This window comes from Lissotriton helveticus, chromosome 5_1, assembly GCF_964261635.1.
Source record: "Lissotriton helveticus chromosome 5_1, aLisHel1.1, whole genome shotgun sequence".
In the NCBI taxonomy this organism is placed as follows: Eukaryota; Metazoa; Chordata; class Amphibia; order Caudata; family Salamandridae; genus Lissotriton; species Lissotriton helveticus.
Genome location: NC_136065.1, coordinates 1538758735 through 1538785442, shown reverse-complemented (window position 1 = coordinate 1538785442; position 26708 = coordinate 1538758735). Strand labels below are relative to the sequence as shown.

At 46.8% G+C, this 26708-nt stretch overlaps 1 protein-coding gene across 2 annotated transcripts in view; it reads right to left on the bottom strand.

The window, feature by feature from the left end:
* Nucleotides 1-567: 567 nt before the first annotated feature.
* NUCKS1 (nuclear casein kinase and cyclin dependent kinase substrate 1) overlaps nucleotides 568-26708 on the bottom strand; it is a 74855-nt gene continuing 48714 nt past the window's right edge. For both annotated transcript variants that reach the window (XM_078644599.1, XM_078644600.1), the window contains exon 8: nucleotides 568-3482. In XM_078644599.1, coding sequence (XP_078500725.1) covers nucleotides 3211-3482 — 272 coding nt within the window. In that variant the 3' untranslated portion in view covers nucleotides 568-3210. The remainder of the gene's footprint in view (nucleotides 3483-26708) is intronic.

The window sequence follows — 26708 nt, the reverse complement described above, 5'->3', positions numbered from 1 at the left end:
AAGACGCTGTAATACCAAATTCGACAATAGGAAGCCTTGGACCTCTAAGATAGCCAAATCTATTACTGCTGTGTTTGACTTTTGCAAGTCTTACTTGAGTTTCCAGTCACCATATAGCTCCGTCTGGAAATGTGAAAATCACAGTAACTAGCCATCCCTACCAAATTAAAGACTCAAATGTTTATGGAAAACTTAAACAAAAAATATTTGCCAATTATGCAAAACATACATGCCCCCAACAAATGCAGCAGTAATGGTAAAGAAAGCATCAGGTACTTTACATGGGTGGCCGATGAGGATTTATGGCTATTATATGGCATCCATCATCAACACAAGCACGTCCAACTTCTAGTTCATTGGTAGGTTCCTCTGGAGTATATATCATTGATTCTATTAACATAATTTCTGCTGTTACATGTACACAAAGGTTCTTACCAAAGATCTACAACAATAAACATGGCATATCGTAGCCAAACCCAAGGCAATACAGTGAAAGCTATTTGCTACCAAACAAGTTGGACAGGACAGCTGTCAGCAACAGCAAAATTAGGAGTCATCACAAAACAATTCTCTTTTCTTTTTAATACAAAATACAGGCAAAGAGTACACGTACATAAAACAGAAGCTCTGGGGCTGGTACATGGCCTTAAAAACGCTTTAATAAAAGCAAAGCAATTTTATTTTCTTTGTAGGTACACAGACCACAGAATGGGAAAATTAAAACTATCACAAAGACTAGCACACAATTTCAAAGCAAACGCAAGGACTGCATCTAACATTTTACAAACTTGGCCAACATAGCTCTGGTTCACTTCATCCCCATCCACGATATTTTTGTATGTATATATAGGTTTTTTTTTTTTAAATAAAAACATTACATTGACACTGATCTCCTAGTACCATGCGTCAGATTTCAGCACTGTCAAGGTATCCCAAGTTATCCTGCCCCACCCCAGACTTCAAACACTTCCACCCGCACAAATAATGTTAAAAAAATTAAACCGAAGAAAGCAGACCAATGACTAGAAACTCCCTCACAGGAAGCGGGGCAAGGAATCTCAAGGCTAGTAATCGTTGCAGCTAGGTCACAGGCCCAGCCTCAAGCCTACCTCACAATCTCAACACTAAGAGAGTAACATTTGAGGGATCAATCTAGAAATCAAGAAGTTTCTAGAAATAAATATTGCATCCCTTCAATAATGATGCCTCTGTTCAAAAGATAAAGCAATAACTGTATTAAGTTCAGATGACCGATAACAGTTGGAGGGCAAATAACCAATTCTCTAAGTCAACTAAACGTATACCCAGGAAGCACAGACTTGCATGTGTGCAGATCAACATCACAACAAAAAACGCAAGTCACTTAAAACACAACAACAACAAAAACAGCTCATCAGTTTTGGAGCATCTAGAGAACAGATCCAGGATGCCACCCAAAGGCTAGTGGTAAACTGAAAAACTGCCAGTCTGATTCGGTCTCGTCAACCAGTTTTGAAGAGGAAAGTGCATACCTATATTCAAATGCCTGAAATCGAGTACAAATATTCGACCACGCCACCAACAACGAGGCAGTCCGTTTTTTGAGAAGGGGGAGGTGGAGAGTAGGCTAGAAAGTGAATTCTTACATAACCTCGGAAAATCCTACATTTGCCAATACACATTCATAATACATGCCTATTTCCTCCGAACAGGCCTTTCTTTGCCTCGTGACTGCATACACAAAAACACAACAATGTCACAAACACCGTCGGCACTGCAAGACGAATCTGATTTGCAAGGTTAAAACTAGCTTGGTCTGCTTTAAAAGGTTTGAATCAGAATACAGATTAGCTTCTAACAAACAATTAAGGCTTTGAATAATCTGCAGCAACTATAACTTGATCAGTGACAGATTAAAGAAATCCTTAATAATCGCTCCATGATTAATCTTGTGCTTGCTTCATGCTAAATCTCCCCTCCCCCAATGTACACACCTGGTTACAAAAATAAACTCCGTTTGAGCACACTCCATAAATTGTGGCCTGGGAATTAAGGCCCATTTCCAAAAGAAGTCCAAAAAACTACTCACATTTAGCCAATAGGCACTTGTAAAACTACAAGCACATTTCCAGCCCTTGTCCCCCATCCCAAACAAATTAGGAAGTAGATAATACAACAAAAACAAGATATGATCAATTACAATTTTGAGCCGAGATCAAAAAATCCATAACACTTAACCCCAAAAAAAGAAAGTGGGCACACAGGTGGTCCAAACTAACCTGACCAACTATTATCAAAGCAATGCAACCTTATTCACAAATTCTCGTTTTACCATGTACACTGCCTAAATAACAATTCGGTTTTACGTCCACAGGTGTCGGAAGTAAACAGGTTCTTCATACAAGAAAAGCAAATGTATGTTAACTTAAAAAAAGTAACCCCCATACTCAACAGCCTGCAGAAAAGAATTATGTGCTATGCGTTACTGTCGCAGTTCTTTTTAATGTCCTGGAGGGGGACAGGAGCATTGGTAGTTCTGTTACAAGCGCAGGCTTCCTTTGGAACTGAAGTAGTGTTAAAAACAAAAAAAATTAAACAGGAACAGGCTCAAAGGGAGGGGTAGTGGGCATTAAATTTAACAACTGAGGCTGGATTAGCTAAGAGTGATCTGAAGCAATACTGCATCTCTCCAACTATTGTATACAGAGTTACCTTTATTAAGGTCACCCCATCAAACTCTATGCCAAGTGCCAAAAACAGCAAGCAGGAACTCATGAGGCAAAATCTCATGAGTCATCATCCATTTGTCCATGGGAAGCAAACGGAATCTTTATCATGAAGGTCTAAAGAATTAATTTGAAATGTACAAGTCAAACCGCAATTCATTCACAATAAAACGCCTCTCAACCTGCACTTCAAATACACTGGAATATAATAGCCTCCCAATAGTCTGCCCAAGTATCTTCAGCACAAAAATAGATAGCAAATAAGCAACCTAAACGAGACATTGAAGAGGCTTTGATTGGCCATTGGGAAAAGCAATGACAGCCATCAGTAAATGACCAATGGCATCATTCCAATACTTGCGTAGTCCTTTTATTAAAATGTAAAAAAAAAAAAAAAACAGCATTTAAAGCCCAAACGTCAAGTCAAAGCCAATTCATTTCCCCTCAAATATTTTTTCTTATTTTTTTTTATATAAAAACCCCATCTATTGCCCAATGTGGCTTCTTAATCCTCAGCAGATTGTGGCTCTTCGTCTGAGCCTTCCTCTTCGTCTCCAGATTTCTCTGCTGGAGGGTCGACAGATTTCTTTTTTTCTAAGGGGCTTACAGATTTCTTCTTTTCTGGTTGTGGGCTTTCTGGTTCTTCATCTTCTTCTTCCTCTTCATCCTCTGGTTCATCCTCCTCTTCATCTTTCGGAGGAGGAGACTTCTCTTTTGTAGCCTTGGGAGTAGGAGCTGGACGTGCTTTCACTTTGCTTTTCACTGGACTGGGAGTAACTGGGATTTAAAAAATAATAATAATTAGACCCCAATCTAAAAACTAGTTGCGACATACCCAGATTGTCAATTATTGCCATTCTACTACAGCCAAGGCAAATTGGCGAAGGCGCATATCTAAGTCATATCAAACCCAGTCAAACTTCTACCAGGCAAAGGAAAAAGATCTAAAATGCCCACAATAAAAGAATTAGACAACAAATTATAAGAGTGGGTTAGTAAACGCAGTAAAACAATCTAAATAACCTTTTGGAATCCTATTTAGGGTAGTCTGAAGTATGCTCCTATAGCCATTAAAGAAGGGTATAGAAGGAAAAAGGATAGCAAAGATGCACGTGAAGCAAACTAGTGGTATATCTCAGTTTGATTTTGGAGCTAAACCTTACTGTTCAAATGACCTGGTTCATGCTCTATTGGGGATTAGGAGCAATGCAAAATAGACCTTTCAGGAGACCTAGAGGGTCTACCAACAGGTTGATTCTTCAAGTGAGTTTTTTTTGGCTTCTCCAACATACAAATCCAAAACTTTATGTATGGATTGCTGCTTACAGTTTGTTTTTCATTACATGGTCAGTATCATTTAAGATTCCACAGAATTTATACTACAAGCAGCAAACAAATCTCATGTATACTTTGAGTGGCTTTCATGGGGCCCCAATAGTGCTAAACAAGGTCTTGTTAAAAAAAAAAAATGTTTTACCAACAAACGCAGCAAACAGATGCCACGCGTCACGTGTCAATGTGCTCACAACAGCACTGTCCACCACACTACAACTGCACAATTAAGAACGCTAAACACATACCCAAAACGCCGGAAGTGCAGTTTTATGGCTCTTAAAAGAATAACACAGTGCTGGTTACTAGCTACTTACAACACATGCCACCAGAGAATATAGGAAGCAATTCAGCCTTCTGGATTACCTCTCCAAAATAAACAAAGTACAGTCGATGCTCAACTACACCAAAATCGAATCAAACTCCATTATTCGAGGGACACATTTGGAAAGTTATATCCCTGACAGCAGAAATGCCCTGCAATACTAATTGAAGATTGATAATTAGTACTTATTTACAATGAGATTAGATAGGATCTAACTGCAGGATGGACATGGAGTAGGGGTTGCTTGACCAAGGATGGGGGGGTAATATGGTCACAGTGTTAAAAGTTGGGGGAGATGATCACAAGCGGTGATGTAGATCTAAACAGACAGCGTCAATATTGGGCCAGTAAGTGTTAATTTAAAAACAATGTTTTGTTTTTTTAAAAATCAAGGACTAAATTGGGCTGTTGGTTTGTGCCAGACCACAATAGTAATCTGGTTAGCACACGCAGGAGGAAGATTTTACAGAAGGGCTGGATACTATATTCCGTTCTTAACTGGTGACAAAAGTGAAGGGGCACACGTTCAATACCAAAATATTTTTCTCCATTGCTTTACGCTTGACACTGCAGTTAATTTGTAACAATTTACAGTTATTTATACACAGTTGTAAAATGTGGGTATGGAAGGATGGGAGCAGGAGGAATGGTGCAAAAAACACAATCCTTACCCTTAACTGCAGTACTCCACAGTCTGTCTCATAGATCCACATGCTTGATTTAAACCTACTCATGCTGGGACCCCTCAATAAGAAGCAATAAAAACTGCAGCGGCAGAAACCACTCATTTAACATTAAACTCCACTATCCTAACCGGTTTCATGGTTTGGTGCTAGGGCAGGATTTTAGTTTGGTTAGCACAAATGAGCAGTAGAGATTGCGGAAGAGGTAGCTACTACATTTCTGTCTTAACTGGTGACAAAAGAGAAGGGGCACATAGTCCTCGCTCCAAAGGCCACGGTCACTACCAAAACATTTCTCTCCTCTTATTTTGCTTGAAAAAAAAAAAAAAAAGAAGATCATACTCCCACTATGCTCAACAACGCAGTTAGTTCGCAACAATTTACAGTTATGTCCTACTAATACACAGTTGAAAAATGTGGATTTGGGAGGATGGTAGCAGAAGAGGTGAAAACAAATCCATACCAATACCTGCTTGACGTATTCCTACTCGTACTAGAAAAACTTAAGAAGCATTAAAAACCACTGTGAAGGGTGTGGAAGTTGAGAAGGTATATTAACTTAAAATATAGGAACGCAATAAAGAACGGCCTTAAAATAACATTAGGAAAGAGACAAATGATTAAATATCTAAACATGGGGAAACTTGGCTGAGGCAAAACTAGCTATACTCATTTTGAAACCATAGACTTTATTATTTCTTAGCATCCTCCTTAGGTGTCCTGAAAACATTAAGTTTTCTTTGAAATACGAGTGATTTTCAGTACAAAAAAAAGCAAACTATATTAAGTAATTAAAACAAACTGAATTCTACATAAAGTTTGTCAGTCAATTTCAGAAGAAAACTTAAAATCTACCCCATAAATGTTTAGTATTGATGTCTGATATCAACCTGTGCATCTTTTCTACTGGTTGTAGCTTTCATTTCTTTTATGAATTCCACTTACTGGAGTAATTATGAACTTATTTGCAAGTGGACTATTTGTCGCCAAGATAAATCTAGAACAAGCATCTGCAATGCAATCAGTCTTGCATTTGTAAGAGTTAGAGATATTGGCATTGTAAATGACAATGTCTTTTACCCATGTGTTTTGGTTTGGAGTGGATGTATGTGGTTTGGAGTTGAATTATGTGGGCTGAATTTGCATTGTTAGTAGCGGAATTGTGTGGGGTGGAACTGTGTAGTGTATTTGTGTAGTGGAATTATGTGGCATGATGATTAGATATTAGTGAGAGCTGCACGGAATAGACAGAAAGGACGATAGAGAGGGATAGGTTGTTTGTGCACAAAGTGGTGAATAAACTCCAGACAGATGAGCAGAAAGTGTGAGAAAGTTAAGTGAGAGCAGGCCACAGACGCATAAAGAGGGTGCCTAGGTTTGCAAAAGACACCTCAAGAAGAGGAGAGCGTGGGGTTGAGGGATGGAAATCTTGGAAAGGCACAGGAAAGAAACAGTGCGTGAAGACCTGAAGTGAACTAATATGAAAGAGGCAGGAAGAATGGGTGAGAGCGCGAGAGAAGTGTGAGAGAGAGTACATGAGAGGGAGGAACAAGTAGAAGGGGCACCTGAGGGGGTTGGGGTGGGTGATTGGAGGAAAGAGGTGGATAAGTCCACAGCATGAGGAGGTACATGAAGGTAGCATGTGTGACAAGGCAGTATAAGGGAGGAATGAGAGGGGGCAGTGGAATTGCGAGATGAGAGGGGGTAGCCACCCTAACAACGGCAGACTGGCCTCTCAGTGCATGTTCACCCCGTGAGCCGAGCCCACTTCCTAGTAACTGGAGGAGTGAGTACCAGAGACTACTGTGCCCACAGAGCCTCCATTACTTTTGAGGCTAGAATAGTAAGGCTTATAACCACAATTTGTCTCACTGGCAGCTGTAATGGAGAGAGTGCGCCAAGCCATCCAAGAATTCTGTCCAACAAAACAAAGTCAGCATGTCAGAGCGGCTCAGTGCTCCCAGGATGATGGACATAGTGGATCAAGCACTGCAGTGCAGTCAATCCACCACCAGGGGGCAGTGAGGAGGAACAACTTACTGTGAGAAGACAATTTTTTCACAAAGGGCGGTGTACACTAGCACCTATGCCCTAAAATAAACAGGGTCAGATCAATTGACCACCACAAGCATGTTAATGCAGCTACCTTGAGGTTTGCATTGTGTAACTCTGCTGATTAATAGTAATGCCTCATGTTCAAACAAAACTGGGCAAGTACGCCCTGCCTAAAGGGGCTGGCCCCAGGATCTGGGATGATGGAGGTGGGGCTGGACTCCGGGGTCTCGTCCTCCCCAGTTGCATTTCAACCCATATTGCCAGATGTACTGGCAGCTATGCAGGGTGTTCAGTCTGACCTGGCCAGGAGGATCGACTCTAATGGTGAAGGTCTCCCTGCTGAGGGCTGATCTGCGGAACATGTGAGCCCAGGTGGAGGGTGGTCACAGCTGGCCTAGCATCAGACAAAGGCTCTCCAGAACAGGTTCTGTAACTGTCCGTCACAACCAATGAGCTGGAGGCCAAGTTGGAAGACCAAGGAGGGTTGCTCCAGACGCAATAACGTTCGAATCATTGGGGTACCAGAATCATCAGAGGGGCCAGCCATGGACCTATTTGTGGAAGATCTCAATTAACACGTTCCAGCCCTGGGGCCTGTCTAAGTATTTCTCCGTGGAACAGGCCCATAGGCTCATGGGCACCCAGCTGTGCGCTTCGACATGCCCCATAATAGTAAGAATACTTATCTTTACAGACATGTGATTCTGCAGTTTGCTCGGAACGCCTCAGCGCTCAAGTATGAAAACGCTTTTATCACTTTCTTTCCAGACGTCACCCGACAAAAGGTGCAACAGGAACTAAGACCGTTTTTCGAGGCGAAGAAGGCCCTTAGGGCCAAAGAAGTCAAATTCTCTATGCTCTCACACGCAACACTCCAGATTGCAGCGGATGGCAAGGTGGGGCAGTTCTCCATTCCGGAGGAGGCAGGGGATTTAATGGATGAGGACAGAAGGACGATCGCAATACACAAATAAAGGTAGAGATAGCTCGGCGACAGCCGAAATAGACATATCCGCAGATCATGGAGAAGGACTTTCTAGTAGTACAGATACCCTTACAGCTCAAAGGGAATGAGGATGCAACCTGGAGCACCATTGGACATGGTCGGTCGAAACATTGGGTGACCCATGCAGACACGCGAGGCAGGGATGAGGATATCACCCCGACGAGGCAGAGGCATGGACTGGGACTGGAGACACAGCTTAAGATTACCATTTCTAAAACATGACTTCTTTATAGATTGCTTTGGCTTATAATGTTGTAGGTGCACCAATCCATTGCATTGGAGGGGGGCGTCTAGCGGGCTTGCAAGCAGCTCAAGCCTACCCAATTTTTGGTTGTTTTGTTATGGGGTGACAGGCACTCTGCAAATTAGGGTGGTGGGAGGTTTTGTGCCCACAGTACAGGGTTGCAGGCAGTAGTTCTATGCCCAGGGGTTGGGTAGCCACATTCAAGCTGGCACAGTTTTACGGTTGTGTAAGAGGTTTTGCTTGGCACGCACAGGGGAACAAGACGGTCTAGCATGAGGGGGGTGGGGAGTGACTCCTTCCATTGCCACCAGCGTAGCCAAACACCAATCAAACTTCCACCATGACGATCCATAGGACTCCTTTAGCTAGTGGAGAGAACCCTCCGCTCCTTCACAGGGACACCGATTTGAGAATCATGACCTGGAACGTAAAGAGTCTTAGTAATAAAATTGAACGTACAATGGTACTACAGGGCTCGAAAAATCATAATTGTACTAGAGCTGCAGGTCTAGTAACGTGAAACAGCTATTCGACCTAACTGAAATGCACTTGACCTCGGAACTCTGAGCAAATGTGACAAGTTAACAAGATTTAAAAAAATGTTTATTGCTCATTCACTTTGTGAGCAATAAAGATGCCTTTAAATCCTGCTATCTAGTCATATTTGCTCTGCTTTCAGAGGCAGGTCAGGTGTCGTTTGTTTTCCTACTCGCCAGAAATGGCGAGTAAGACCTAAAATTAGCTCGTCCTTATTGAATCTGACTTGCAAATGCGAGTGGATTTTTGGAGCCCTGTCTTCGCAGACATGCACCACATATAGTCCTACTACAGGAAACACATCTGAAAGGCAACTCCTGCAACGCTCCAGACAGATTTGGGTCCAAACTACTGGCACGTGTGGGGTTCACAACAGGGTCACGAGGAGTAGGGATATTAGCCAAAACAGCCCTTCCCTTTATACCTAGCAGGGTGTGGCACAATCAGATGGGCGGAACTTGGGAGGGTCGACTTATAAATGTATGTGCCACGAGACTGCATGCCGACCCCTTGCCCATGCTTAGCACACTACTACAGGAGCTCCCATTCGGTGTCCTGGTGTTGAGTGGGGACATGAACGCTCGGGTATATCTGACCACTCTCCTGTCGAGGTACGACTGCAGTGACCCACTAGAACATACACTTTGCAGCACCAACTGGACCCATGGCTCCTCAAAGATGAGCATGTCCGAGACAAGTTAAGAGAATGAACGGAGCAGGCGTCACTCAACAGGCCTATCCCGGCTTGCTGTTTAATCATACCTCTCGCATGTGCCCTGCAGTGGTCCAAACAACGAATATTTGTGGACTTATTTATATAAACATGCTTTTCGCCTACACCCTGCAGGGGCCTCAACGTTGCTATGCCCTGCAGTACCACCTAATCAGATTGACCTCTGTGTACTGTGTAATTAGGAAAAGTTACTTACCTGTAATCCTAGTTCTCTTCCAGGGGTATACTCAAAGTCATAAGCAGTGAATTATCCCCGCCCATGTGCGGGACCCCATAAAATCCAAACAAAAAAGGGACAAACAGCCAGAAAGCAACTCAGCAATACTTGTATAGCGATAAATCACATAAGAAAACTTGTAATAGAGACCCTACACTCAAATGGCGTCATACAAGAATTTCTTTATTTTCCAGAACAAGGAAAAAAACACAAATATTTGAGGGCAGTTTGGCCCATAGGCTGCATAGGAATTTCTGTCCTGAGACAGAAAAGATAACTGGCACCTCGCCTTTAAGACTTACAAGAATCTAGGTACTTTGCCTTTAAGAACCTCAGAGAGCCCTATGCTCCCAGCATGCACCACAGGTGACAGTTAGGTCAGTTCTTTTTGTAAAGGCGTATAAATAACCACTTCAAACCTGTACTAAACATTGCTAGACCGGGGAGGCGGGCGGGGTGCTTATGACTTTGATGAGTATACCCCTGGAAGAGAACTAGGATTACAGGTAAATAACTTATCCTTCTCTTCCAGGGGATACTCATCAATAGTCCTAAGCAGTGAATAGAATAGCAAGACCTTACCCCACACTTCGCGGACTAGCAATGTAGCACTAGTAATAAAACCAACCCTGAAATAATAGGTATCAATAATCAACCAAACAGATTCCTCAGAGATGCTTGACCTACTTGAGCATCTGCCAGAGTATCTGAATCTAAGCATTTATTAGCTAACTGATAGGCCAAGGAAATACAGGAGACTATCCATCTTGATATGGACCGCTTAGAGGCTGCTGATCCAGTATTAATAGGACCATAATTGCCGGTCCGTCTTTCTAATACCTTTAGTTATATCTAGATAAAACTTCAACACCCTCTTAAGGTCTAAAGAATGTAAGGCCCTTTCAGGGGGCATAGAGGGATTGGAAAAAAAAGTGGGTAAAGAGATTCCCTGATTGATGTGGAACTCTGACACCACCTTTGGCAGAAAACTAGGATGAGTTCTAAGAACCACCCTATTTAAATACTGTGGTGGGTTCCCTACAGCACAGAGCTTGTAATTCGCCTCTACGAACAGAGGTAGTTGCGACCAAGAAGGCCACTTTCCAAGATAAGTGCTGCAAAGAAGACCTGTGTATTGGTTCAAAAGGTGTTCCCATCAGCTTGGTTAGTACCACATTGAGCTCCCACGGAGGAGAAGGCGCTCGAACTGGTGGATACAACTTTTTTAATCCTTAGGATTTGAGAGCTAGCTGGACTGCTCTCAGTTCCAGGAAGTTGATATGATAACCCTTCTCTGTGTTCGACCACTGACCTTGCACTTGGAGGTGATCCATATGAGCACCCCAGCCCTGCAGTGAGGCGTCTGTCACAATAGTTTGCGTTGGAGTATCTTGGTGAAAGGGAACACCCTGCGGTAGATTCGATCTCTTTGTCCACCACCTGATGGAGTCCTTGGCCGACTGGGGAAGGGCAATTCGATCCTCCCACTTCCCTGAAGCCTGTGCCCACAGGTCCTCCAGAGCCTGCTGGAGAGGACGCATGTGCAATTCAGCATTGGGGACAATGAAGATGCACAAGGCAATGGACCCCAGGAGAGAAGACACTTGTCTGACCGCAGGGAGGAGAGTTTGTAGAAGCTCCTGAGACTTCTTACTGATAGATGCGAACCTCTCCTCCGAAGGACACACGCTTCCTTCCACGGTGTCCAGCGACGATCCTAGGTAGTGAATGCTCTGAGTGGGGTTGAGAATCGATTTCTTGAAATTGACTTGTAGACCCAGCTTGTTCAGAATGTGAAGACTGTAGAGCCAGCTTGTTCAGAATGTGAAGACTAAGACAGATGCGACTGAAGCAGAGATGGAGTGGAACTCTTCAGAAGCCAGTCGTCGAGGTATGGGTAAATGAAAATTCCTCTTTTGCGCAGAAAAGCCGCCACCACTGCCATGCACTTTGAAAACGTTCTTGGGGCTGACTTGAGTCCAAATGGCAGAACTCAAATCCGAGCAAGACCACTGACTCATTGTCAGTGAAATTGCTCTCCCACCCTCGCAGCTCCACCATTAAGTGAGGTGCCCCTGCACTCTTGAGTGTTGGTGATCGAGGCCCTCCTCCACCCGCAGGTTACCCTGCGCCTCATCCCTGGTGGTCCAGTGGACCTCCGTCTCCTTCTCTCACTCTGCTCCTTCACTCGGTTTTCTACTCTTTCTATCTTTCACCTTTCTGCACCTTTCTGTATCTCTCCTCTTTTGTGCCTTATTTCTGCCCATTTTCCCTTTCTCTCCCTCTGCTCCTTCACTCGTTTTTCTACCCTTTCTATCTTTCACCTTTCTGCTCTTTTCTGCCTCTGCTCTTTTGTGCCTTATTTCTGCTTATTTTCCCTTTTTCTTTATCCCTGCTTTCCTCCCTTTACCTTTCACCCCCGCGGCCCCTCACCCCCCAGCGCGACCGGCCCAATCCAGCTCCCCTCCCCGCTCCCGCCTCCCAGCTGTCCAGCCCTCCCCGCCCCCTACTTAATGGTGGCCACTGCGGGGACAGGCGAGCAAGACCACTGACTCATTGTCAGTGAAATTGCTCTCCCCGACCCCTACGTAATGGCGGCCACTGCGCCGCTGGTGCACCGAAGGCGCGTCAAAGGCAAGCACGTCTGCGCCCGTCTGCGGCCCGTCCGCGACCAGCACCAGGAACCCTGGACCTCCACCCGCCAACGCTACGACCCAGCAGCACTCCACGTACTCAACCCAGGCTGCAACAACAACTGCAAGCTAGCATCACCAGCCGACACCCATGGACCCTTCCGCTGTCACCGCTGCCGGCACACCTGCAGCACCGCCAAGAACACGGAACCAGCACAACCCGCCCACAAGAACACAACCGAACCAAAGACCCTGCAATGCATCCTTCTCAACGTCCGATCCCTCCACAAACACGCCACAGAAATCTGGGACCTACTTGACAGCACCACCCCGGACGTAGCATTCTTCACCGAAACCTGGACCAACACCACCTCGGGACCTGACATCGCCATCGCCATTCCCACAAGGATACAAGATCTCCAGGAAGGACCGCCCCACCCACCCAGGAGGAGGAATCGCCATCGTCCACAAATCCAGCCTCCGCCTGAGCACACTCCCTGACGAGTCCACAGAACTGATGGAACACCTTCACTTCAAGATACTGGCCAGCCCCACCGCTGCCCTCCGAGGAACCCTCATCTACCGACCCCCTGGACCCCGCGGACCCTTCGCCAACTCCATCACGGACATTATCTCCCCGCAGGCCATCACATCCACCAACTACACCCTGCTGGGAGACCTCAACTTCCACCTCGACAATCAACTGGACCCCAACACCACTTGCCTCCTGGACAACCTCCACAACATTGGACTCTGCCAGATCGTGACCGAGCCCACGCACTCAGCAGGACACAACCTCAACCCCCTCTTCACTACAGGAAACTCCATCACCTTCAGCCACACCACCGAACTCCCATGGACCGACCATCGTTGCGTCCACTTCACCTTCAGAACACCCACCATCCACAGACACCAGCACCTGCTTCCACAAAGAAACTGGACCAAATTCACAGACGACCAGCTATCCTCACTCAACAACTCCACCCAACCATCGCGGAAAACGACGACCCCAACACCGCAGCCCGAACCCTGCATAGATGGATCTCGGACAGCACCAACACCATAGCCCCCTCAAGAAAAACAACAACACCCGTGCCAAGAAAGCCAGATGGTTTACCACCGAACTTCGAGAATCCAGGCGCATATGCCGCCGCCTCGAAAAGGCCTGGAGAAACACCAAATCCACAGAAGCCCACAACAACTTCAGAGCCGCCACCAACGCCCACCATCAACTCATCAGAGAAACGAGGAAAAAAGCGATTGAAGACAGAATCCCCACCCACGCACACAACAGTAAGGAACTCTTCAGCATCATCAAGGAGTTCGCCCAACCCACCAGCGAGTCTACCGTCATCCCTCCCTCACAAGACCTCTGCGACAAACTCAGCACCTTTTTCCACCACAAAATCAAGAGCATCTACGACAACTTCGACGAAGACAACCAACACACTGAACCCTCACCAACCACCCCCGACACCCGGAAACCAGCGATTGATGACTGGACAGCCCTCACCACCGAAGACACACTGAAGACAATTAAGTCAATCCACTCAGGGGCCCCCACGGACCCCTGCCCCCACCACATCTTCAACAGAGCCGCCGACACCATCGCACCCATGCTCCGCCACACCATCAACCGCTTCCTGGCGACTGCCTCGTTCCCCGACGACTGGAAACACGCAGAGGTGAACCCCCTCCTAAAGAAACCCTCAGCGGACCCCACCGACCTCAAAAACTACAGACCCATCTCCCTGCTCCCGTTCCCAGCGAAAGTCATCGAGAAAGCCATCAACAGCCAACTCGCCACATTCATTGAAGAACACAACATCCTCGACTCCTCCCAATCCGGCTTCAGAAAAAAAAACACAGTACGGAAACCGCCCTCCTCGCCGCAACAGACGACATCCGCACCCTACTGGACAAAGGAGAAACAGTAGCCCTCATCCTCCTCGACCTATCAGCGGCGTTCGACAGTCTCCCACCGCACCCTAATATGCAGACTCTATGACGCAGGAATCCAGGACAAGGCCCTCGACTGGATCTGCTCCTTCCTCTCCGGCAGGACGCAGCGGGTCAGACTCCCCCCTTTCCTCTCGGACCCCACACCTACCACCTGCGGAGTCCCCCAGGGCTCCTCCCTCAGTCCGACGCTCTTCAACGTCTACATGGCTCCACTTGCCCCCATCGTCAGAACCTACGGACTCAACATCGTGTCATACGCAGACGACACCCAGCTCATCCTCTCCCTATCCAACGAGCCCAACACCGCCAGACGCAACTTTCAAGAAGGCATGGAAGCCATCGCCAAATGGATGAAAAACAGCTGCCTACAACTAAACATCAACAAAACAGAAGTACTCATCATGGGCCCAAACCCCGACGCCTGGAGCGACACCTGGTGGCCCACCGCCCTCGGAAACCCGCCAACCCCCACCGACCACGCACGCAACCTGGGAATCATCCTGGACTCAGAGCTCAAAATGGACCGCCAGATCAACTCCGTCTCATCTTCCTGCTTCCACACCCTCCGCCTCCTTCGTTAGACCTTCAAATGGATCCCCCTCGAACACTGAAAGACAGTCACTCACGCCCTGGTCACCAGCAGACTCGACTACGGCAACGCACTCTATGCCGGAATAAACAAAAACCTCATCCGCAAGCTACAGAACATCCAGAACGCCGCCGCAAGACTGGTCCTCAACCTGCCAAAACACTGCCACATCTCCCAGCACCTGCGCACACTCCACTGGCTCCCCGTCGAGGCGAGAATCACCTTTAAGATGCTCACCCACGCACACAAGGCCCTCCACGACACCGGACCAGCATAAACAGCCGACTCAAATTCCACGCACCCCAAAGGACCCTACGATCAGCCCAGCTCTCCTACGCCGTGGTCCCCCGCACCAGAAAGACCAGATCGGGAGGCCGCTCCTTCTCCTTCCTCGCTGCCAAAGCATGGAACGCCCTTCCGCTCCACCTCAGACAGACATCGCTCCCCATCTTCGCAAGAAACCTCAAAACCTGGCTCTTCGACAGACCCCCTCCTTGATGGAATGGAACCTGCACCCCCCCCACCCCTAGCGCCTTGAGACCCTTATGGGTGAGTAGTCGCGCTTTAACAAACCCGGTTGATTGATTATGATGCCGAGCCACTTGGAAACTGAGAAACCTTGGATGCTTTCTGGACACTGGAATGAGGAAATAAGCGTCCTTTAAATCTATGGAGCACATACAGTCTCCTTGATGTAAATGGGGGAAGATCTGGTGTAGAGCCAGCATCCGGAACTTTTCTTTTCTTATGTATCTGTTTAAGATGTGAAGATCCAGAATAGGCCTGTACTCCACAGAAGGACCCTGTTTCTGGACCAGGAAATAACGAGAGTATATCCCCTAGAGTCTCTGATTAACTGGGACACGTTCTATGGCTTCTTTTAACAGAAGACTGCGTACCTCCTTTTGTAGGATGGGATGACATGAACAGAGTTGCCTCGGAGGAATTGAAGGAGATTGAGTCTTGAAATGTAGTAGATATCCATTTTCGACAATATTTAGCACCCATTTGTCGCTTGTTATATTGTGCCACTCCTCTAGAAAACCAGTGACACTTCCTCCTACCGGAGTGGACAAGACGTATAGGAGGAAGTAACTCCTCATTGTCTCGTGTGTTTTGAGGTAGAGGCCTGTTCATTGTTGCCTCTTCCCCTCCCTGGTTGTCTTTGTTGAAAATGAGACCTTTGCGGTTGCTGTTGACCTTGCGACGACCACTGGTTCGTTTGACCTTTTTGTTGGAACTGGCGTTTCTCATTGGAGCGAAAACGCTTACGAAAGTCTCTTTTTCTCCAGACCTACCGCTTTACCTGTGTCCAGTTACGCTTTCATTTTTGCCATCTCCTCGTCTGCATGAGGACCGAAGAGAGAATATCCATTAAACGGTAAGTTTGTTATCTTTCGCTGCACTTCCGGTTTAAGGCCTGTTAATCGCAGCCATGCAGAACGCCTTGAACAGATCCCATGAGCGCAGCCGTGAGCAGCTAAATCAGTCGCATTCGCTGAGGCGCTAATAACTTGGTTAGAAACAAGACTGCCTTCCTGTAAGATTTCACGAAAATCTTGCTGATCTTCTTTAGGAAGCTTGTCCGCAAAACGACCCAGGGAATCCCATAAGGACCGGTCCTATCTTCCCAATAGCGCAGAGGCACTGGAAACCTTCATGAAAGAGGCCGAAGTGTTGCACATTTTTCTGCCCATGGAATCCATCACTTTGCTGTCTCTATCTGGAGGAGCGGAGGATGAAGACATCGATGGCTGAGTCTTCCTAGCCGCTACCACAATGATAGAATCTGGAGGCGGATCGGAGAGAAGAAATAATGGATCCTGATCAGGGGCCTTATATTTCTTAGCTATTCGTGAAGGCACAGACCCCACTGTTGCAGGAGTTAGAAAAGTGTGAGTGGCAAGGTCAATAATGCCAGAAACAAGGGGTAGCAATGATCTGGCTGAGGTCTCAAAGATTACTGAGGTGGACAGTAGGAATCGACATAGTTCTATTTAATTTGCTCACTCCTCGACATAACACTTCATTGAAGGTAGTGAGATCGTCCACAGGTGAAACTCGTGATAGATTACTCTCCTACTTGTACTTCTACACCTCTCTCATAGAGGACTTGGTAGGCGAGGTAGACCAAGTGCGAGGTCTTTGTGGTCTCCTCCTTGGTGAAGAATGAAAAGACCTAGATCTGTCCCTTGAATGCCTATGACGGGATCGCAGAGAGCATGATCTAGTCGGAGTTCTTCTTTTTGAAGATACCACAGTGGGTGTCCTTGATCTTCGTGGAGATCACAGAGGTGTTGGAATTGGAGATTTTGACAGGCGGGAAGGAGAGTAGGTACGGGAGAAGTCTGAACCAGGACTGCTGATAGACCTAGCTTTCTTCCGCCTAGGTTCTTCACCGACTTCAGGAGACCCTCCCCTGAAACCTGTACAATATGAAGATGAGGAGACGAAGATCTTGAGGGAGAGTGAGATGCACCAGCAACCTCCTTCGAGGCCCCAGCAAGTTCCTTGTCCCTTGACGTCGAAGGCCTCTACGTCGACAAATGCTTCTCCCTCGACGTCAAACCATGGTGATGCCCTGTAGGAGTCTAGGGCTGTGCAGATTTCGACGTCTTCACAGGACACCTAGACGTCGACCCTGCATGATGTTGTGGCGACTTTGACTTCGATCGACGTCGTGTGACTTCGAACGGTGTCGATGTTTTGGTGATCTCCACATCGAATGGTGCCTCACTATCGACGCCGACCGGTCTTCAGGTCACTAAGACGCCGCCAAGCTTCTCGACGTCTACCTACGGTGAGGTGACGGAGTGTCTAGACGTCGATGGGGGTCTAGGCGACGATACATGTTTCGACGTCGATAGGCCCGCATCTTGGCCATACCTCGGTTCCAAAGCAGGACGATTAGACGTCGAGGCCTTTCGACGACACAGACTTACGTCGTCTCGACGTCTGAGACTGTTCAGGCCTTTTCTTCGACGGTGGCTGCGACGGCAAACAATCTGGAATCTGCCTTTTTCTCGACGTTGTAGAGGCAGACTGTAGAAGGTGTCGATGCTTCTGATAAGAGGAGGGCTCTTGATCCCCAAGGCCACTTTCTGGATGTGTTTTTCCTCTCTCCATTATCGCCTGAAGCTGAAACCTCTATCACAAAGTGTTCTTGAGGAAAACCTTTTGCAGTGATAACAGATTTCTACCTTATGAGAAGAAGGAAGACAGGCGATACACATGGAGTGTGGATCTGAGAGCCATCTTTTTTCCACAAGATGGACAATTTCTGAAGAGAGCTGGCATTTTGACAGACAAAGATGACAAGTTTCTGTCAGAAAAAGAAGGTAAAACTTCTTCCAGCACAGGAGAAATGCTAAACAGCAAGAAAAATAACATTTTCTGACTAAAAAAGTAATAAAAATAAAAAAAACTGTTGAGCTCAAGCTCCAGGATCCTCACAGAAGGAGCCGGAAAAAAGAACTGACCTAACTGTCACCTGTGGTGCATGCTGGGAGCAGAGGGCTCTCTGAGGTTCTTAAAGGCAAAGTACCTAGATTCTCTTAAGTCATAAAGGCGAGGTGCCAGTTATCTTTTCTGTCTCAGGACAGTAATTCCTAAGCAGCCTATGGGCCAAACTGCCCTCAAATACTTGTGTTTTTTCCTTGGGGTTAATTCTGCCCCCAGATATTTGGTGACCCATAAGGAAAGTTGACGATGAGGCCTTGTTCAAGCATAAGTGGGAAGATTTGATGACAATGGATAGGGATAGAAAACCAGGTGAAAGGCCTGCAGAAGCTATTTTAGAGCTGCCAGGTAATATAGTAAAAAAAATTGAAGGCCACAATTCCAGCTAGGAAGGTAGCTGGGACAGCTATCACTGCTTGTTAACAAAAATCTGAGGAAACTACAACTGACTACTTCTCCCGCCTCAGCCAGGTGTTTATGGACTATAGTGGACAGGACGCGACGACCGAGACAGGTCGACACTTACTAATTGAGACTTTTGTTAAAGGATTGTTGCCTCCCATTTCCACAAAGTAACAGAGTAGCGAAAGCACATGACCTGCTGCAACACCCACACAGATCTGGACTATGGCCCAATATTATGAAGGTGCAGAATAGGACAGAGGAATAAAAAGATAAGAAAACAACTCAAAGAAAAAGTAATGCTTTCCCAAATAAGCATTAGAGGGGGAGGAAACGGTGGAGGTCCACAGTATAATTATATGCCCGAGCCTACTGGAACACACCCACCCCCACGTCAACTGGCCCAGGACCAATGCACGTATTGTAAAGAAACAGGCCACTGGCACGCAGATTGTCCTCTTTTACAGCGAAATACAATGAGTCGGGGAAGGGGATTGGGTAGAGGAAGAGTCCCACCCTCCAACGGACAACGCTCCAATGTCTTCGATAACAATAGACAGGCTTTTGCACACAATTTTTCTGGTGACCACTTCCGACAATGAATTTGCATGAGATAGCCAGGGACGGGGAAAGGAACCAGTGGAACTTCCAGTTGATCAATCAGGCCCCTATGTCAGAGCTTCAGTGGTTAGAACTCAGGGAAAATTCTTGGTCGACACAGGGCCTCTAGAAGTGCCCTCTCACATAAGCGGATTCCTAGGGCGCCCCTGTCTGGCTCATCGGTCACATCTGTAGGATCTGCCGGCACGCCCTCCACCAACCTCATTTCTACTGAGGTGCCCCTATACATACAGGGGGACGCAGTAATGGCCTCTTTTCTGCTCTCCCCAAACTGCCCAGACAATTTGATGGGGATTGATCTCTTAAAGCATTTCAGAGCCACCATTCGCGGTTCTCCTCAGAATGTCCGAGTCATACTGTTTGATAATGATTGACCCCTTGGTTATGAATCCCGCCTTTATTGTCTCACCGATTCCGAACAGCAGGATTTGTCCCAGCTGCCCGACACCCTGTGGGCCATCACGGACACCGACGTGGGGGAGATTGTGATGGATCCGGTCCACATAACAGTAAAACAGAATGCACCTCCTCCCCGCCTCCCTCAGTATAAAATTTCTGCAGACGGCAAAAAGGCTCTCATGACTATAGTACAGGATATGATTGCAGCTGGGGTAGTTGAGGAAGTTCAGTCTAAACATTTGCAATAGCCCCATCTTTCCAGTTTTTAAACGTACGTCCACTTCTCAGAAAATATACAGTTTTGTCATTGACCTCCGCGCAATTAACAAAACAGTGGTCCCACATTACCCTGTGGTCTTTGACATAACTATATTGATAATGAAACCCCTCAACTGCTACCACCTTCACAGTAATGGACCTCAAGAACGCCTTCTTCTCCATACCAATACATCCTGATTCACACTCTTTCCACCCAGCGCTGTTCTCATCCAATATGTCAATGACATTCTGTTGGCTGCAGACACTCCGGCCCTGGCTCGCACTGCCTCTTACTACACCACGCTTTTTGGCATCAAAGGGCCATCAGGTATCCAAGAATAAGCTACAGTATTGTAGACAGCAGGTGACCTACCTCGGCCATCTGCTGTCTAAGGAGGGACGTACTCTCACACCTGACCGCATCCAAACAATACTACACCTTTCCTCTCCCACCACCCAAAGGGATGTTCGTGCACTAATAGGACTCCCTTCCTCTGACTACTCTAAACCCTCTGCCTCTACACCCATGAGCGCTCAGGATGTGCTCTCTCAGTCCTGACCCAAATCCATGGCACCAAACAACGCCCATGTGCTTACTTTCCAGCCACCCTTGACCCTGTGGCCAGAGGTCTGCCCTCTTGTCTTAGAGCAGTTCCAGCAGCGGCCGTCTCTATCCGACAAAGTGAAGGGATTGTGTTGGGATCTAGATTGACGGTATTAGTCCCACACGCAGTCGACATATTACTGAATCAGACAAAGACACAACACCTCACCAGTGCACGACTAACAGGATACGAACTTGCGCGGTTAGCATCCCATATCACGCTAAAGAGATGTGCGACCTTCAACCCTGCCACACTCCTGCCCACACCAGATTCTGACATCCCAGACATTCCACAGGACTTCCTCTTTCGAACAGAAGAATAGACTACGGGCCGGGTAGACTTAAAAGACACCACTCTCACAGAACAGGATGGGCAATTGTGGTTGGACGGGTCTTGTATTAAACTATCAAACGGTACCACATCTGCTATCTATGCCGTCACCACTATCAACACCATTGTTGAGACTACAGGCATACCTCAGAAATCGACCCAGGCCGCAGAACTTCTAGGTCTAACCCGCGCTTGTATCCTTAGCCAGGATCTCGTTGTCACCATTTATACCGACAGCCAATACGCCTTTGGAGTAGCCCACAGTTTTGGTATCCTTTGGAAAGAGAGAGGGTTCCTAACATCACATGGTACGCAGATACAGCAAGGTGAATTAGTCACTGCATTGCTCCAAGCCTTGACACTACCCAGAACATTAGCTACTGTTAAATGCAACGCACACAAGAAGGTCACAGACGACATAGGGTTAGGAAATGCTTTTGCGGATGAGACAGCCTGGGCTAATGCACAGGAAAGAATACATACCCCCATGTACATAGTAAAATCCCAAGCAGAGAAATGGCATGATGTTAGACAACAGATCAGGGACATCCAGTCCACTGCCACCTCTAAAGAATTTTAAAATTGGGAGAAGGAGGGCATGCTTGATGAAATTGTTGGCGATCTAAAGATGCAAAACTTTGGAAGTTACCAAATGCTTATCCCCTCCCATTGTTGAACATGACTCATTTGCCAGCACACACCAATGCTGCCACCATGACTAAAATATTACAGGAAGTGTGGGATAACAACCAACTCCGGTGTACTGCCTCCAGGCTGGTCCAACAGTGTTTGGTTTGTCTCGGCTACAATGTAGGCAAAGGGACTCTGGTACCACGAGCAGGATATGCCATCCCTACATCACCTTTAGAAGTCCTGCATATGGATTATAACCAAATGGAATGATGCAACAACCTTAAATATGTTTTGGTGGTTGTTTGCGTGTTCAGCAAATGGGTGGAGGCTTACCCGGTCAGAGACAACACTGCCCTAATCACCGCTAAGATATTGCTGAAGGAATTCTTTCCCCGCTACGGCCTTTGCCGGGTCCTATGGAATGACAGTGGGAGTCACTCATTGGAGAAATAGTCAAGCATATACTATCAGGATTAGGGGTTCAACAAAAATTTCATGCAGTCTTCCACCCCCAATCAGCAGGCCTAGTGGAAAGATACAATGCCACGATCAAATCCAAACTAGCCAAAATAGTAGAAACTACAGGGCTAAAATGGCCAGATGCGCTACCACTGGCCCTTCTATAAATTAGATATGTCCCGCATTCCCACACCTCATATGAGGTGATCTTTGGACGCCCAATGAACATCTGCTTTATCTTCCCTACTTGGCGGCCATCTTAGACTAGTCATTCCTCTCTACTTTATCATGCCTAAGGAAGTGGCCATTTTAACCTAGTCACTCTTGCATGCCCACTTTGTAGACTAACCACGTACCATAGCCCTTTTTTTTTTTACACCTACCCACACAACCTCCTACACCTACCTACACCTCTACTCCCAACATGGAACGCACGGGCAACCACACATAAATTAATTTACCCCCCCGAGCTCTCTAAAAAAAACGCCAAACGTTTTAAACACAACTTCCTGAAGTCCCACCCTTTGTAGACACCTACCTCTCTCTATACAATGGAGCCAAGAGCACCGATATCATCTTTTACACTACACGTAGAGCACAATGGAGAAAAGCGTTCCTCACCTTACTCACTATCTCCACCACCAGGAAATCCGCCCATGGCTTAACATTGTCCACCATTCCATCCCAACTCTTCCCAGCTAGGACTGTGGAAATGTGTGTCTATTGTCTTGCCATTCACTCCGCCATGTTGAGATTCACTCCACCATTTTGTGCTGTGCCTTTGTAACGGACCTTCTCTCTGTATCACAAACACTCTGGAGCTCCACTTTTGACCTGCCACATTCCTGCACGGACACTCACACCCTGTTCGTGTTTTGGCCTGCTACAAACTGACTAGCCCGTGCTCAAACAGTCGGATAGGGAGTTTCTCAGATGTTCTGTACATTACGCCCTACAGGCGTCATTCAACAGGCCTATCCCTGCTTGCGGTGTAATCCTACCTCTCGCCTGTGCCCTGCAGTGGTCCAAACTAATAATATTTGTGGACTTATTTGTATAAACATGCTTTGCCTACACCCTGCAGGGGCCTCACCGTTACCTGTGCTTATCAGATTAACCTTTTTTGACATGTAATCATGCTATGCCCTGCAGTACCACCTAATCAGATTGACCTCTGTGTACTATGTAGTTCTAATGTTTTGCCCTTGTCCTGCGAAAAAACCCAAAGGCTACTCACCTGCTGATTCTCCAGATTGACTATTGTTTAGGAATGTAATAAAGTATTATTGGTACAACTCCCTTACATGCCTGGGGCAGGATAGAGGGTATATAAAGTGCAGAACCAAAGCACTGATCAGACTGCCTCCTCAGACAGCTATGGGTGTCTGATGTTGATGCACCTCTCCATCTTATGAGAGTGTAAAAAATATCCTTACTCTCTGGCTCCAGCGTTGGTCTCAGTGTGTATTCCAGACCCGAGGACTAAAGGTTGACCCTGTACCTTTGGTGGTCTGCCAAAAGACCCCCAAATCTATGGGGGGGCGGGATGGGAGAAGGTGCCAAGACTTCGATATGAAGCACTGAAGAGGGAAATCATTCGGCTAGAAACCACAGCTAGGCAGTCTGAGATACAAGACGTACAGGTTAGTCATCAAATCCGTATCGAACAGGAAATGCACGATATTGCGGTAGAGAAAGCCAGGGTACCGGCCAGGGCAACTCAGAGAAGAATCTTTAAGGTTGAAGATAAAGCCAACACATTAATAGCCTGGCTGGAAGAAAAAAAAAGGACAAAAGAAAGGGGGAGAGGGGTTGGCCTAACGGCTAAGACGCTCGACCTCGGGATCTGGGTTCGAGTCTCGGTAACGATGCCAAAAACCCCCTGTGATTCTGGGCAAATCACTTAATCTCCCCGTGCCTAAAATGAAAGTGTGTCCTCATGTAACGTAACTGGTGCTATGTAAAGCACTCTGATAACTGATTCGGTTCGGTTCTAGTTCACGCTATATAAAACTCTGCAAAAAAAAAAAAAAGAAAGGAACTGGGTATTAGAAATCTGTGCACAGCACAGAGAGATTTATAAGACAGGCGAGTAGATAGCTGCAGCGTTTGCGGATTACAATGAACAACTGTATAAGTCTGCATCGAATAGATATGGGGCAGACTGCTGAAATTCTCTGCGATGCTCAACTCCCCATATTTACTTTGGAGGATAAGGATATAACAGTAAAGGAAATATATAGCGCAAATAGAGACCTACAGTCTGGAAAGGCAGCTGAACACAACGGCCTGCCGGCTGAACTGTAAAAGGGAGTGGCGTCGGTGGCCTCACGTATGATTAGCCTCAGGAGGCATTGGAGCAGGGTAGCCTACCAGTGGACCAACAGGCCACAATTGTGGTCATTCCAAAACACGACAAGTCGCTGGACTACTGTCCTTCCTATAGGACAATCTCATTACTGAAGATGCTGGCCAAGGTAATAGAAACCAGACTTAACGGAGTGATAACATCCACAATTCACGCCCGATCAATCGGGTTGTATGCCCCATAAAAGTGTCAGGCTTAATTATAGTCTGTATGGTGTACTGAATATGCTACTTACCAGTATGCATCTGTTCTTGGCATGTAGGGCTGCTAACATTCATATCTTTTGCATTAGATCGCCGCCTAGTGTTGGGTCCGGATGATCGCACATTGTTGTCCTGGAAGAGTCTTCGAAGTATCCTGAGATAGGTGGCTCCTCCCCTGGACTACAGTGCGCATGGGCATCGGCTCCATCCCCAGATTGTTTTTAGCCATTGTGGCAGAGATGGAGTGTAAAGAGTAAAGGATGTCCATGCTAATGATTGAATGCAAGAATATGTCTGCAGCTGCGACAGGCACCGGGGAGGAGGGTGGGCGATATGAATGTTAGCAGCCCTACATGCCAAGAACAGATGCATACTGGTAAGTAGCATATTCAGTTCGAGGCATGTGGGCTGCTAAATTCATATCTTTTGCATAGAATATATAGCAGTCCCTCCATTAGCGGCGGTTGCCCGTGCCAGCTGCAGAAACTTGAAAAAGTGTTTTGAGAACAGCCTGTCCTACAGCCGCTTGCTGTTTGGAATGCACATCAACACAGTAGTGTTTTGTAAAGGTATGTGGTGTAACCCACGTGGCTGCTCTGCAAATGTCTTCTAAAGGAATGTTCCCCAGGAAAGCCATAGATGCCCCCAATTTGCGTGTGGAGTGCGCCCTTGGGGGTATTGTTAAGGTACGTTTAGCCTTTTGATAACAGATTTGGATGCACTCAACAATCCACCTGGCTATTCCTGCTTTGGAAATCGGGTTGCCCTTGTGCTGTGGCGAGAAGGCAACAAAAAGCTGTTTTGTTTTCCTAAAGTGTTGTGTCCTGTCAATATAGTACATCAACGCCCTCCTGACATCCAAAGTATGAAGCATTCTCTCCGCCACCGTTTGTGGGTTTTGGAAGAATGCAGGCAAGTCAATAGTTTGGTTGAGATGAAACTGTGACACCACCTTTGGAAGGAATTTGGGGTTAGTACGCAGTACCACCCTATTTGGATGAATCTGAATGAATGGCTCTTGGGTTGTGAGCGCTTGCAGCTCACTAACACGCCTCAGTGACGCAATAGCTATTAGGAAAGCTACTTTCCACGTTAGGAACTGGAGTTCACATGAGTGTAATGGCTCAAAAGGTGGTCCCATCAGCCTGGTGAGGACCACATTGAGGTTCCACACCGGAGCTGGCGGTGTTCTTGGGGGAATGACTCGTTTCAGGCCTTCAAGAAAAGCTTTAATGGCAGGCACTCTGAAGACTGAGAGATGCTGCCTGTTCTGAAGATAAGCTGCTATGGCGGATAGATGTATCCGAATGGAAGTGTACGCTAGATTGCACTTGTAAAGATGTAACAGATAGCAAATGATGTTAGGGATAGATGCATCTAGCGGGTTGATGTTATTGGCCGTACAGTAAATGACAAAACGCTTCCATTTTGCAGCATAGCATGCTCTGGTAGTCGGCTTTCTTGCCTCCTTGATGATGTCCATGCATTCTGGAGGTAGGTGAAGGTATCCAAACTCTAGGACTTCAGGAGCCAGATCGCCAGGTTGAGCTGTTGCGGATCTGGATGCTGAATGTCTCCATGGTTCTGCGTCAAAAGTCTGGGCGTGAGGCACAGCCTTTGATGCGGCACCACCGAGAGGTCGAGAAACGTGGTGTACCATGCTTGGCGCGCCCACGTTGGAGCAACCAGGATGAGAGTCATCGAGTGCTGCCTTAGTTTTCTTGCCACCAGCGGTATCAGAGGGGCTGGCGGAAAAGCGTACGCAAATCTGCCTGACCAGTTCATCCATATCGCATTCCCCTGCGACTGTGGGTGAGGGAACCTGGCGGCAAAGTGGCGGCAAAGTGTTGGCATTTTGCGTTTTCGTTTGTGGCAAACAGGTCTATCTCCGGATGACCCCACTGCTGGAAGTACAGTCGGAGTACAGAGGGGTGTAACTCCCAGTCGTGC